This window comes from Myripristis murdjan, chromosome 13, assembly GCF_902150065.1.
Source record: "Myripristis murdjan chromosome 13, fMyrMur1.1, whole genome shotgun sequence".
Lineage (NCBI taxonomy): Eukaryota > Metazoa > Chordata > Actinopteri > Holocentriformes > Holocentridae > Myripristis > Myripristis murdjan.
In genome coordinates, this window is record NC_043992.1 from 42,190,033 (window position 1) to 42,202,532 (window position 12,500).

Below are 12,500 nucleotides of genomic sequence, written 5' to 3' on the forward strand. Positions count from 1 at the left end.
GGGCGGGGAGCCTCCGACCTGCAGGTAGCCAGACACCACCCACCAACCACCTGCCTTGCTCCGATCAGGATGACCTCAAACCCTGCCACGAAGAGGATGGGGGAAATGGAGCATCATATTGCAATCCCCACTTCCAGTTGCTGCCAGCCAGTGGTGACCTTCTTCAGTGCGAAACACATGTTCATGTCCTGGAAGTAGCTCATGATCATGGTCCTGATGGTGTCTGGGATGTAGAAGAAATCCAGAGCGTGGGCTATGAGCTGGTGGGGCACTGACCCATAGGCATTGGCTAGGTCCAGCCATATGATGTGCAGATCTTTTTTCTCCCTCTTGGTGGTCTGGATCTGTTCCCAGATCATGGAGGCATGCCCTACACAGCCAGGGAAACCAGGAACCCTGGCTTTCTGGCAGCTGGTATCAATGTAGTTGTTTTCTGTGAGGTAAGTTGTCATCCTTTATGCCATCACAGAGAAGAAGACTTTCCCCTCTACATTCAATAGGGCTATGCTCCTGAACTGTTTGATGGTTTTGGCGTTCTGCTGTTTGGGAATAGAGACTGCCACTGCCCTCTGCCACTTGGATGGTATACATTGCTTAGCCCAGGTGATTCTCATCAAGGTCCATAAGAGCTTCAGCACTCTTGAGCAGCTCTTATACAGCTTGTAAGGTATTCCATTTGAGCCTGGTCCTGAAGCAGATCTTACCCGCTGGATCACCTGTCTGACCTCGCTGAGTTTGGGTCGTGATGTGTCAAACAGGAATGATGATTCTGAGGGCCTAGGCACGTACCCTGGTGAGCCTAGGGGGTTGTTTTTGCTGGGTCGCTGTACTGAGCATGAATGTCCTCCTCCAGTTCTTCTTTTGAGATATCCACGTGTCTTCTCCTCAAGGAGCCCACGTGCTTGCCGGAAAAGGATTCCTGAAGAAGCGTGATCTTTCCTTCTCCTTCCTTTTCCTGCATTCTGCATCAGAAGAGAGGTTAGCAAGTCGTCTTCTGATCTCATCCCAGAGGACTTTTGGGCCCTCTTTTTCAGACTCCTCTGCTTTCCTCCAATGCTTGCAGAGCTGTCTTCTGCTTGCCACCAGGTCATTGATCTCCCTCCTGCCCCTTGTCCTTGCTGCTGCTTCTCTGGTGGTCACCTCACCGTACCTGTTGCTGCATTCTTCATACAGGATATTCCACAGACCCACATAGCGCATTTTGCAGCAGTCCACTCAGGTGTTCGTCCAGCTTTCTCCGCTCCTCAGCTTCGTTCGCCTTTGGCCAGTTGACCTTGTTCCTTCAGAGTGGCCTTTTCAGGTTCCTGGCCATTTGGCTTGACTCTGTTCCTGGGTCACTTTGGGGTGCTACTGGGTTGACTTCTTGGCATCCCTTTCTTTTCCTCCCTCTTTTCCTCCAGCCCTGCCACTGCAACGTTGGGCCCAATGGCACTGTGGTTGTCGACCCGGCCTTGGACCCATTTGTCTGACCTGCCCTTTCCGGGGCAGTGCAAGATTGCAAGTGGCTATCACCACCACATTTCTTCCTTCCCATGTGGATGTGAAGTCCCCTCAAACTTGTTTTTTCCCAGCCACACCCACACTTCATGGGAATCCTCTCGTTTGTCGTTGTCCTTGCATCTGTTGCGTCAGTATATATTTGTGTGTGTGTGTGTGTGTGTGTGTGTAACTGATGCTAATTATCATGCTGTGAGAGAGTGTTCTGAGTACTCAACTACTGATGTACTGCAGTACTGAAGTACTAACTCACCATGGCTCCTTCAATCCCAGGTGGACCCAGGTAACCACGGTCCCCAGGATCCCCCTACAGACAGACAGACAGACAGACTGCTCAGCATGACAAAACACACACACACACACACACACACACACACACACACCAGACTGCACATGTGACTTCAGAACAGGAAGCTGAGGTTAGTTTAGTGTAGTATTTTGGTTCGTGTGATCATTAGCTTAGCATGTTAGCATGTTACCGGTGCTCCAATCTGTCCACGAGCTCCTTCCTTCCCTGGTTTACCCTGAAACACAAACACAGACTGCATTAGCCCTGCATTATTCCTGCATTAGCCCAGCGTTAGCCCAATTTTAGCCCAGTGTTAGCCCAGTTCACGGTTTAACTCTGGTCATCTCAACAACAGGCTAAACCACATCTGATCAGACCAGAATCTTCACTCATCAGACTTCAGAAAAAGTTTTAAACGTACACAAGAAAACTGGCCTTTATCAAACCTGCAGCCAGCTGCCCACAATCTGCAACCAGCGCCTGGGGCTCTTCATCGATACACAAACCTACGTCATAGATGTAGTTTAACCAGATCAGACAAGATGAGATCAGGTCTCACCAGAGCTCCAGGGTCTCCTCGCTCTCCCTTTCCTCCTTTGGTGCCTCTCTTCCCTGGCAGACCCTGTCACACAGTGATAATAACAAGCACTAAAAGCCATCTCTGCCTCAATATGACAAGAATTTGAAAACATGAACTCAGTTCAGCTTCACACTCGCCATTAGGTTTTGTTTGGGTTCAGATCAGAAAAATAGGGGAAACAAAAAGAGAGCATTTTCAGTAAACTGTCAAGTAATAAAAACAACAACAAGAAAACTATAATCATTCAAAATATGTCTTTAAAATCACATGAAAAGAAAACTACTCACAGTGGCTCCTCGACAGCCTTTCTGTCCAACTTGACCCGGCTCCCCCTTCAACACAAATATATTGTATTATACTGTATTATACTGTGTCATACTGTATTATACTGTGTCATACTGTATTATACTGTATTATACTGCGTCATACTGTATTATGCTGTGTCATACTGTATTAAGCTGCATCATACTGTATTAAGCTGCATCATACTGTATTAAGCTGCATCATACTGTATTAAGCTGTATTATACTGTATTATACTGTATTAAGCTGTATTATACTGTATTATACTGTATCATACTGTATTATACTGTGTCATACTGTATTATGCTGTGTCATACTGTATTATACTAAATTATATTAAATTAAACTATTATACTAATCTAACTATCCAAACAGACAGGCAGGCATTTACACAGGCAGGCAGACAGAAAGACAGACAGGCAGGCAGGCAGGCAGACAGACAGACAGACAGACAGGCAGGCAGGCAGTTACACAGGCAGGCAGCCAGACAGACAGACAGACAGGCAGGTGATCAGACAGACAGACAGACAGACAGACAGACCTTCAGTTCTTTTGGACCTTCGGCATACAGTTTAATTCCTTTCTGGCCGGGTATCCCAGGGGGGCCACGGTCACCCTGGCAACCAAACAAACTACAACTGATGATTATGGTTACCATGGCAATGTAATTTCAATGTATCTTGGCTTCCACATAGTAGTTAGTTTCTCTCTTAGTTTCCTTATTATAAGATAAAACAATAACAATTACAAATAAAACAGTAAAAAAAAAAAACAAGAGCTGCTACTGAGTGTTACCATAGCAACTGGTAAAGCACAGTTTGCATTCTGGGTATCACAACATAATGGACTTCCACTTTGTCTGTGTTTTTTTTATGAACTCTAACTGAACACAGCATCAACCACAAACTACTAACACCAGCTGTTTTCATTAATTTAAACTCCGGGAATGCAAAGGACAGTGCAAAGAACTGGAATAGAATAGAATAGAATAGAATAGAATGGCCAGTGCTAAGGTTTCTACTGTAAACTTTTTGAAGATGAATTATAATTTTTTTCTCCTGTGATGATGGTCTGAACTCTGTCAGATGGAAATTTTAAGTGCATTTTTTTTCCAACCAGATGGTGCTGAGAGAGTAGATCATGTTGGGTTAGGGTTGGGAGACTTTCCTTCTCTCACAGAGGAGAGAAGGGGGTGGACGACACAGGCAGGAAATTCAGACTTTTACTGAAAGAGGACAAAAACAGGTACAACCCAAAAGACCAAATGTCAGTGTTTGTTTACAGAGACTTCTGGGTAGAAATCTTCTGCAGCACACATTAGCTCAACAGCACAGAACAAACAGGGCTGAAAGAACAAGAACCAGCTGAGATGTGATTTCAACTCAAGAGAAAATGGTGACGTCCTGTTGTGTTGGGTGAGTAACAGTAAAACTGCTTCCTTTGAAATTTAGTTTAGGGGAGCTGGGCATTGAGTGCTCAGCAAAACAGGAACAAAATGAAGCTACAAAACTACAAAAAGATGACGACCAAGAGTTTTAGGGGCACTTTGAGTTGGTTCTTTATGCAGTTGAAAAGGAAAAAAAGACAGAACCTGAACTTGACAGGTTGTGAACAGTCGCAGGTTGAGGAAGTTCCAGATTACCCTTGGTGGTGGAGAACTTTAACACGCAGGGCTTCAGATCTGGAGCTGTGCTGGTCATATCCTGATGATACACACTTGGTAACCTGTCACTGTCTGCTGCTGAGCAAATCTTTTTGTCCTAACCTTGCTGTGGACTGGAGATGCACTGCACTTACAAGATGTTGTTCATGAGGGAGTCTGGATGATTGGTATGATTCACCTGGACTAGATTCATCAGTGTGATGTAGCACCATGTTAACACAGCAGGAAACACACACTGCCATGTAAAAACTGGATCGACCAGTTTACCTTCTGCCCTCTGGGACCTGGGATCACCGGACTGGGACCTTCTTGCCCCTGCGGGACAAAATGGTTCAAGTCACATGAAAATATTAAACTAAACTAAGACTGAACACACAAACTGCTCCAAGAACAGTGCTGACACCAACCTTCTCTCCTGGTAACCCGGGTAACCCTGGCGTTCCCTAGGGAAGATCAATCATTTTATGTGATTACCAGATTTGAGTGAGTTGCTAATCATCAGATGGCTGATAAAGTTTAACAGTTCAGGTCTGAAACATACAGGAAGTCCTGCAGGTCCTGGTGGTCCTGGCAGGCCTGGTAAGCCAGGATCTCCATTCCTCCCCTGGAAAACATGTAGCAACATTTCTTATATCACCACTCTCAGCCCAGGTCTGCCTAACCCCCATCCCAGAGCAGGTTCTCCTGATGTTCTGATCAGAGTTCAGGTCTGCAGTGTGAAGACACAAAGGCCACAAGCCCAAATTCACGATTTCTTTCAAAAACAAAGGATAAAGGTGATTTGTAGCAGGGCTGCTCATGTCTACCTGTACCACCTTGTTCATAAGCACCAGGTGAACTCAGGCTGACCTCAGAGCTGGACTACAGTCAGACCAGGAGTGAGGTTAGACCGGGACTGAGGTTAGACCAGGACTGAGGTTAGACCAGGACTGACAGAAAGCTTTACATCAGCCAATCTGCACCCAGTGTTTCCAGCTGAAGGTCTGAGGTCATTTCCAAGTTGTTATGACTTCATGGAGTTTGCTAACAATTTGATACAAGGTAAACATGACTCTCAAATGAGAGTTAAGTGTCTCAGGACTGAATTCTCTGCAGAGGACAAACAGCTGAGAGGCGGCTGCTGTGTGGCTCTGAAGACAGAACAGGTCTAATGTTCGATCTGACCAGAAACACAAACATCTATCTACTCACCAGTTCTCCATCTTGTCCTTGAGGTCCCAGTTCTCCTTTGACCTCCAGAGAACTGGGGAAGTAAAAAGATTCTCCCTGCAACAAGAAACAACAATCACCAGTGTTGAGTTGTCAGGGAACATCCTGTAAAGGTACATGTATCATTAATAATCATCAATATGCCATCAATATTTCATCAATTTATCATCAATATGATATCAGTAGGGCTACCTTGGCCTGGTGACTGGCAGACCTGTATGGATCCAGTTTTACAAACTGTGCTTGACCTGTTTCCCGCTATCGAACACATCGCTCCATATTCTGTTTGAAAAGGTTTTTAGTTTGACTGACTGCGCTGTTCCCACGCCTGTAATCAAACTGACTGGGCCTTCCAGGATGTGATGTCATCTGTCTGCTCCTCACCACTTCCTCCTGCTGATGATGGATGCCGTCAGTCCCTGTCAGCCCAGTGACTTCCACTTGTTCTTTTGGTTTTTTCAACCCAGTCAGATGTTATTTGAGGGGCGAGGTAGCTTAACACATTTTTAAAAAATCATGGATAATAACTTGGGATGTGGCATACTTTTATATAGTTTCTTTTTCACGCGTTGTTTTTTGGTTTTTATTTTGATTTAATCTTGAACCCACTCAGATATATAATTTTTTACCTGTGCCTGTACCTGTAAGTTAATCTGAACCCTGAACCCTCAGCCATGAACCCTGAAACCTGAAAACTGAACCTTGAACCCTGAATGCTGAGCCCTGAACCCCTGAACCCTGAACCCTGAAAACTGTAGAAGTATTCCTGGATGGTTCATGTTGCCATGGCAACAGCTATAGCATTCACTGATGGCATGGCTTTGGTAGAAGAGACTGTTTGAATAACTTTATTGAAACTTGCATAGTGACATTAGCAACAGCTGCTGTTGGGTGGATTTCTGTGTCACGGTGGCGCAGCAATGACGAAGGAGGAAGTTAAAGTTCAAATCATCAGCTGCCAATAAAGTTATTTAAAAATGATCAGAAGCTAATCTCAGGCTAATGTTAATATTAACTAAATAGACTTTGTCAGCTGATCCCAACTAGCCACATTGTTAATAATAATTACTGAACAACATTCCAGGAAAGCCACCAACAATCTGATTAATTTTCTTGTGAAAACAGAGCATGTGTCCTTTAGCTGTGCATCAGCTCTCCTGACATAAACAAACTCTTCTGCCAATACTGTTACGTCACTTCAACACTAGAGCTGTTGGCATGGCAATGGGAACACCAGTAAATACTATAGTTGTTGTGAACCGAAGGCCCGCATTGGTTCTACTCTTTCAGTTTCTGTGAATCAAAAGCAGAACTTTATTCTCTGTGTGAATCCAGCCTGAGCTCCATCCATCTCAGTCCCACACAGGTTTTCATTTTCAAGAGTGTAGCTCTCCTCTTCTAGCATCTTTTACTTTGCTTTTATTTTAACCTTGACTTTATTTTCACAGTTTCTTTTCTTCCTGTGGAAGACAGGACCAAACTGCTGTTTCTGCCCTTCATGCGTTTCACTAAAAAGAATGCTGTTTAGATTTAGATATTTAGATAGATGTTCAGATGTTTTCTATAGATTTTTCTCTATAGAACGCTCTATCAGTTATTCTCTGCACAGTAATCTGTACAGACTGTTTTCTGTAGATAATTCTGTACTGTTATGTGTACTGCACTTTCAGGTGCTTGTCTTCCATGTTAAATAAAAAAGCAGGTAACTCAGAGCAAGTGTTCTCGCCTACCTTTGCTCCTTGTAGTCCTGGAAGACCCTGCAAAATAGAAAAATCCAATATGCAAGGCTGGATTATTATGGTCTGGAGTCTCAGTGAACATGACAGCCACTCACAGCCTAAGACAGTTTTTTCACAGGAAGTAGGTGGGACTTACCGGCAGGCCAACAGGTCCTGTGATTCCTGGGAAACCAGGGTACCCCATGTCCCCCTGGAACAAACCAACAGTCAGTCAATCAATCAATCAATCAATCATTCAATCAAGCAAGCAAGCAAGCACTCAGTGTGCATTCTGGACTGGTCCTGAATGGTGTAGATTAGCTGTACCTTTGTCCCATTGCATCCTGGGAGTCCTGGTCGGCCAATGGCTCCCTCTCGACCCGGTATTCCCTGGCAGCAGATCAATACTTTATCCATATTTTCTAACATTTTGTAGATCAGAAACAGAAACTTTGCATGATTGAGTATGTGTGTGTGTGTCTTACTGGCTGTCCAGGTGGTCCTGGGAAACCTGGCTCTCCTGGAAGACCCTGACAGGAAGAGAAGAGACCTTTTAGTACTTGTCTGTCTGACAGACAGACAGACAGACAGAACATTATAGGTTATAGGTGAGATGCTCCTCAAAGGCCAACCAATAGGAGAAGAAGAAGAAGAAGAAGAAGAAGAAGAAGAAGAAGAAGAAGAAGACCTACCCGAGAGCCTTTATATCCTGGGCTTCCTGCTGCCCCCTGCTGGCCCTGTGAACAGCAAAGCTAGCATTTAGCTAATACACGACTAGCATACAGCCAACAATACAAACAGACAACATAACATCTAATTAATGTACACAGCTGATAGGGAAGTATTTTAGGTAGTAGTTTCTAAACAGTACTAACAGTACAGTACTACATACAGTACTGTATACAACACTGTAAACAGCACTGCATACAGCACTACATACAGTACTGCATACAGCACTACATACAGCCCTACATACAATACTACATCTAGTACTAAATACAGTTCTATACACAGCACTGCATACAGTGCAACATACAGTACTGAATACAGCAGCACATAAACTGAGTTAACCCTATAAAGCCATTTGTATCATATATGATACACATTTTCAATTCCGTTTTTCGTTTTCAGTTTAATCAATACTTGACCAAAATACTGTTGTATACCTTTGAACACTTCCCCTTTTCACCCTGGACCATATCATTGGCACTTCAAGTACATATCATGTACTTGAACATTTCTGGTGTATATCATACACCAGAAAGGTTGTGTAATACCATATTTTTTTTATTTTTTTATTTTTATATATAAATTTTGTTGTAGGACTAAATAAAGGGTTCAATTTCAAAAAACTGGAATTTTCTGCCAATTCTTTCATAGTTCAGGCTTTATAGGGTTAAATTATATTAATGGCACCTTGGCTCCGGGGGGCCCAGGATGGCCCTCATTTCCTGGGTAACCAACCACCCCGGGAAGTCCATCATACCCAGGGTAACCTGGCTCGCCCTGCGGGTCAGAGCAGATCCTGGATTAGCTGATTTGCTAGTAGAGCTGTTAGCAGGCAGGTAAACACAGGTGTGTGACAGTATCTGGCTGCAGGCCAGATCTATTCAGCAAAACCACAATTCAAGCTCAGCCGAGAGGAACCGGCTTTTATCCAGGATGAAAAGCAGCACATCATCATCATCATCATCATCATCAACATCATCATCATCATCATCATCATCATCATCATCATCATGCTCATGAACGCTTAAAGCCCTGCTGAGATCAAAGACCTCACACCTGGGTGGTCTGTCTTTCACAACAGCAGCCGAGCAACAGGGTTACCCTCATCAGACCCCTGCTGGACCCCCACTAGACCCAAGCTGGACCCCCACTAGACCCAAGCTGGACCCCCACTAGACCCCTGCTGGACCCCCACTAGACCCAAGCTGGACCCCCACTAGACCCTCATTACACCTCTTTAGACCTAATTAGACCCTCATTAGCAGGTTAATTCCTGGGATTTTGTCTGTAGTTAATAGATGTAATTCTGCTGTGACAGAATTTCACCACCAGTGGGCAGCAGAGTTCAAATAAATGTTCAACCCACTCAAAAAAAAAAAAAAAAAAAAATCAGTAATAAATGGAGTAAATTAGCAAAACATTACCTCAAAATAAAACTAAGCTGCAAGGAAGTTAAAAGAAAATTAGCGGTAAAAAAAAAAAAAAAGAAAAAGAAAATTTACAAGAAAATGGGAAGTGGCGAACTATTTAAGGGTGAAGATTTCACACACACGCACGCACACACACACACACACACACACACACACACACACACATACACACACACAGCTACAGATTACAGATTACAAATTCTAGATTATAGATTGAGCGATTGTAAATTCTCTGTTGTAAAGTGTGACAGCGTTGAGCATACCAATATGGCATTGAAGTGGCTTCAGTTTTGCTGATGTCATCAGTAAGGAGCCCTGTTGACATGAAACTGACCTATTGCATTGATCTGAACCTCTGCTCACCTTTTGACCTTTGACCCCATCGCAGTGACATGCCGCTGTCCCGCTGCAGTGACACACCTGCAGAGACAGGAAACAGGAAACAGGAACTTTAGTTTTCTCTTCATCTGCACATCTCTGTGTGAGGAGGAAGTCAGAGGGTTTCTGTGTTTGTGAATGAGAATGTGAACAAACAGACACAAATAGAGAAGAGAAGAGAAGAGAAGAGAAGAGAAGAGAAGAGAAGAGAAGAGGAGAGAAGAGAAGAGAAGAGAAGAGAAGAGAAGAGAAGAATCTGTCAGAGAGGAACATTTCAGAACCATAATGTTTGTGTTTGTTCTGGTGCGTCAGTCATCTGAGAGGACAGACTCTGACAGGGACAGCAGGAGAAGAGACGCTCAGTCAAGAGGAGTGCCAGCTGGTGAGGAGAACCTGTGCTGAGTTTTCTGGTTGGACTTTCTGAATCTATTCTGGATCTGTTCTGGATCTGGTCTGATCTGGATCCTGTTCTCTGCTGCTGCAGTGACAAACCCAAACTAAATCCAGCTGAAAAGAACCAAACCAAACAGATCAAAACCAAATCAAACAAAACTGATATGAATCAAACAAAGAATGGAGCCAGCGAAGCAAAGCAAAACAAACTGAACCTCTGACCCTCAGACCCTCAGACCTCTGACCCTCAGACCCTCAGACCTCTGACCCTCAGACCCTCTGACCCTCAGACCTCAGACCCTCAGACCCTCTGACCCTCAGACCCTCTGAGTCTCTGACCCTCAGACCCTCTGAGTCTCAGACCATCAGACCCTCAGACCCTCTGAGTCTCTGAGTCTCTGACCCTCAGACCCTCTGAGTCTCTGACCCTCAGACCCTCTGAGTCTCTGACCCTGAGACCCTCTGAGTCTCTGAGTCTCAGACCCTCTGAGTCTCTGAGTCTCAGACCCTCTGAGTCTCTGAGTCTCTGACCCTGAGACCCTCTGAGTCTCTGACCCTCAGACCCTCTGAGTCTCTGAGTCTCAGACCATCTGACCCTCTGAGTCTCTGAGTCTCTGAGGCTCTGACCCTCAGACCCTCTGAGTCTCTGAGTCTCAGACCATCTGACCCTCAGACCCTCTGAGTCTCTAACCCTCAGACCTCAGACCCTCTGACCCTCTGAGTCTCTGAGTCTCTGTGTCTCAGACCCTCTGAGTCTCTGAGTCTCTGTGTCTCAGACCCTCTGAGTCTCTGAGTCTCTGTGTCTCAGACCCTCTGAGTCTCTGACCCTCAGACCCTCAGACCTCTGAGTCTCTGAGTCTCTGACCCTCTGAGCCTCTGAGCAAGGCAGCACTGCCTGCCTGTGTTTGTAATGTACTCCCAGGATGTTTTGAGATGTTTTGTCGGGTCTGTCATGTGACGCCAGTGTGTTCCCTGGAAACCGGGCAGGAGCTCGATGCTTCTGCACATGGAAACAAAAACAGCTGCAAGAGAAACTGTCTGTCTGCCACTATCTGCCTGATAATCCTGTCTGCTGCTCCTTCAGACAGACGGGCACACCATCTGATCCTCTGTTATCTCCATTCCTGTCTGGGAGCTCCTGCTGCAGCTGATAAGATGGTTGCCTCGACACGCTCTGGCTGCAGTGTGGCATTGTGGGTAGGCGGCCAGTGGTATCCCTGCTCTACATTCACATCCTGCTGATCTGCCTGTCTGATTTGAGATGGAAACTGAATGAGAGGAACTGGCCTTGCAAAGACCAGGGGCTTTCAAAGTGGGCTCTGTGACCCTGCAGGGTCCTTTAGGGTCATCCCGGGGTCCTCAGCAAAAATGAGGAATCCCTGAAACGTCTGTGCAAGGTGTGAATTATTTATTGAAACTTCCATTGTGATAAAGGAATAGTTATTAAGGTGTGTGTGTGTGTGTGTGTGTGTGTGTGTGTGTGTGTGTGTGTGTGTGTGTGTGTGTAAGACAATAAACAGTCAGATGTCGGATCAGATGGCTGTCCAATCAGAACACATTTCAATGACGTGGAGTCTGACCTACTAATCTGTGTGCGCGCGAGAGAGAGAGAGAGATGTTGAATGTTATCAGACAATCTCAGCTGTTCCACCAGCAATACCACCATGTACAGACACACACACACACACACACACACACACACACACCTGCATTAACAGAGGACACAGCTAAACGTGTGACTGGCAGCTGTTTACACATCCAGCTGTCTGATTGGCTGTGTGCTGTTTGCTGTCAGTGATGCACACACACACACACACACACACACACACACACACACAGTGAGGAATGCTGCGAGACGGAGGAGATAAAGCAGATTTCCCACAATTCCATGGGGCAGTCAGCTTTATGCTGGAACATCAAAAAGAAGATGAAGAAGAAGAGAGCAGCTGGTGTCCAATCAGACGACGGAAGCAGTCAGCGATCTTCCAACCAGCATGCAGGCTGCTTTCACACACACACACACACACACACACACACACACACACACACACACACACACACAGGATGCAGACCACGGCCTATGGTTCCTATAGATCCTCCAGGTTCCTGAGGAGAGAACAAGTGGAACGGTTCTCTTCCAAAATGAAGACGTCAATCTGCTGCTGTGGTCTGCAGGAGCAAATTTATTCACCTGAACGACGGGAACCGAGTTCCACTGTTACTGTCGCACCCGGCCGACCTCATTATGAAACATTATGTGTGATGATAATATGTTACACCACCTCTGATAACTCTTTGTGGCGACTGGTTCC

At 45.2% G+C, this 12,500-nt stretch overlaps 1 protein-coding gene across 2 annotated transcripts in view; it reads right to left on the minus strand.

Moving 5' to 3' along the window:
- Nucleotides 1–12,500, minus strand: part of col4a3 (collagen, type IV, alpha 3) — a 54,378-nt gene that overhangs the window by 38,820 nt on the left and 3,058 nt on the right. For both annotated transcript variants that reach the window (XM_030066532.1, XM_030066533.1), the window contains exons 2-17: nucleotides 9,781–9,837; nucleotides 8,675–8,764; nucleotides 7,951–7,995; nucleotides 7,744–7,788; nucleotides 7,586–7,648; nucleotides 7,416–7,469; nucleotides 7,271–7,297; nucleotides 5,523–5,597; nucleotides 4,873–4,935; nucleotides 4,739–4,774; nucleotides 4,599–4,646; nucleotides 3,210–3,284; nucleotides 2,654–2,698; nucleotides 2,346–2,408; nucleotides 1,977–2,021; nucleotides 1,751–1,804 (exon numbers count right to left, since the gene is read on the minus strand). In XM_030066532.1, coding sequence (XP_029922392.1) covers nucleotides 1,751–1,804; nucleotides 1,977–2,021; nucleotides 2,346–2,408; nucleotides 2,654–2,698; nucleotides 3,210–3,284; nucleotides 4,599–4,646; nucleotides 4,739–4,774; nucleotides 4,873–4,935; nucleotides 5,523–5,597; nucleotides 7,271–7,297; nucleotides 7,416–7,469; nucleotides 7,586–7,648; nucleotides 7,744–7,788; nucleotides 7,951–7,995; nucleotides 8,675–8,764; nucleotides 9,781–9,837 — 885 coding nt within the window. The remainder of the gene's footprint in view (nucleotides 1–1,750; nucleotides 1,805–1,976; nucleotides 2,022–2,345; nucleotides 2,409–2,653; nucleotides 2,699–3,209; nucleotides 3,285–4,598; nucleotides 4,647–4,738; nucleotides 4,775–4,872; nucleotides 4,936–5,522; nucleotides 5,598–7,270; nucleotides 7,298–7,415; nucleotides 7,470–7,585; nucleotides 7,649–7,743; nucleotides 7,789–7,950; nucleotides 7,996–8,674; nucleotides 8,765–9,780; nucleotides 9,838–12,500) is intronic.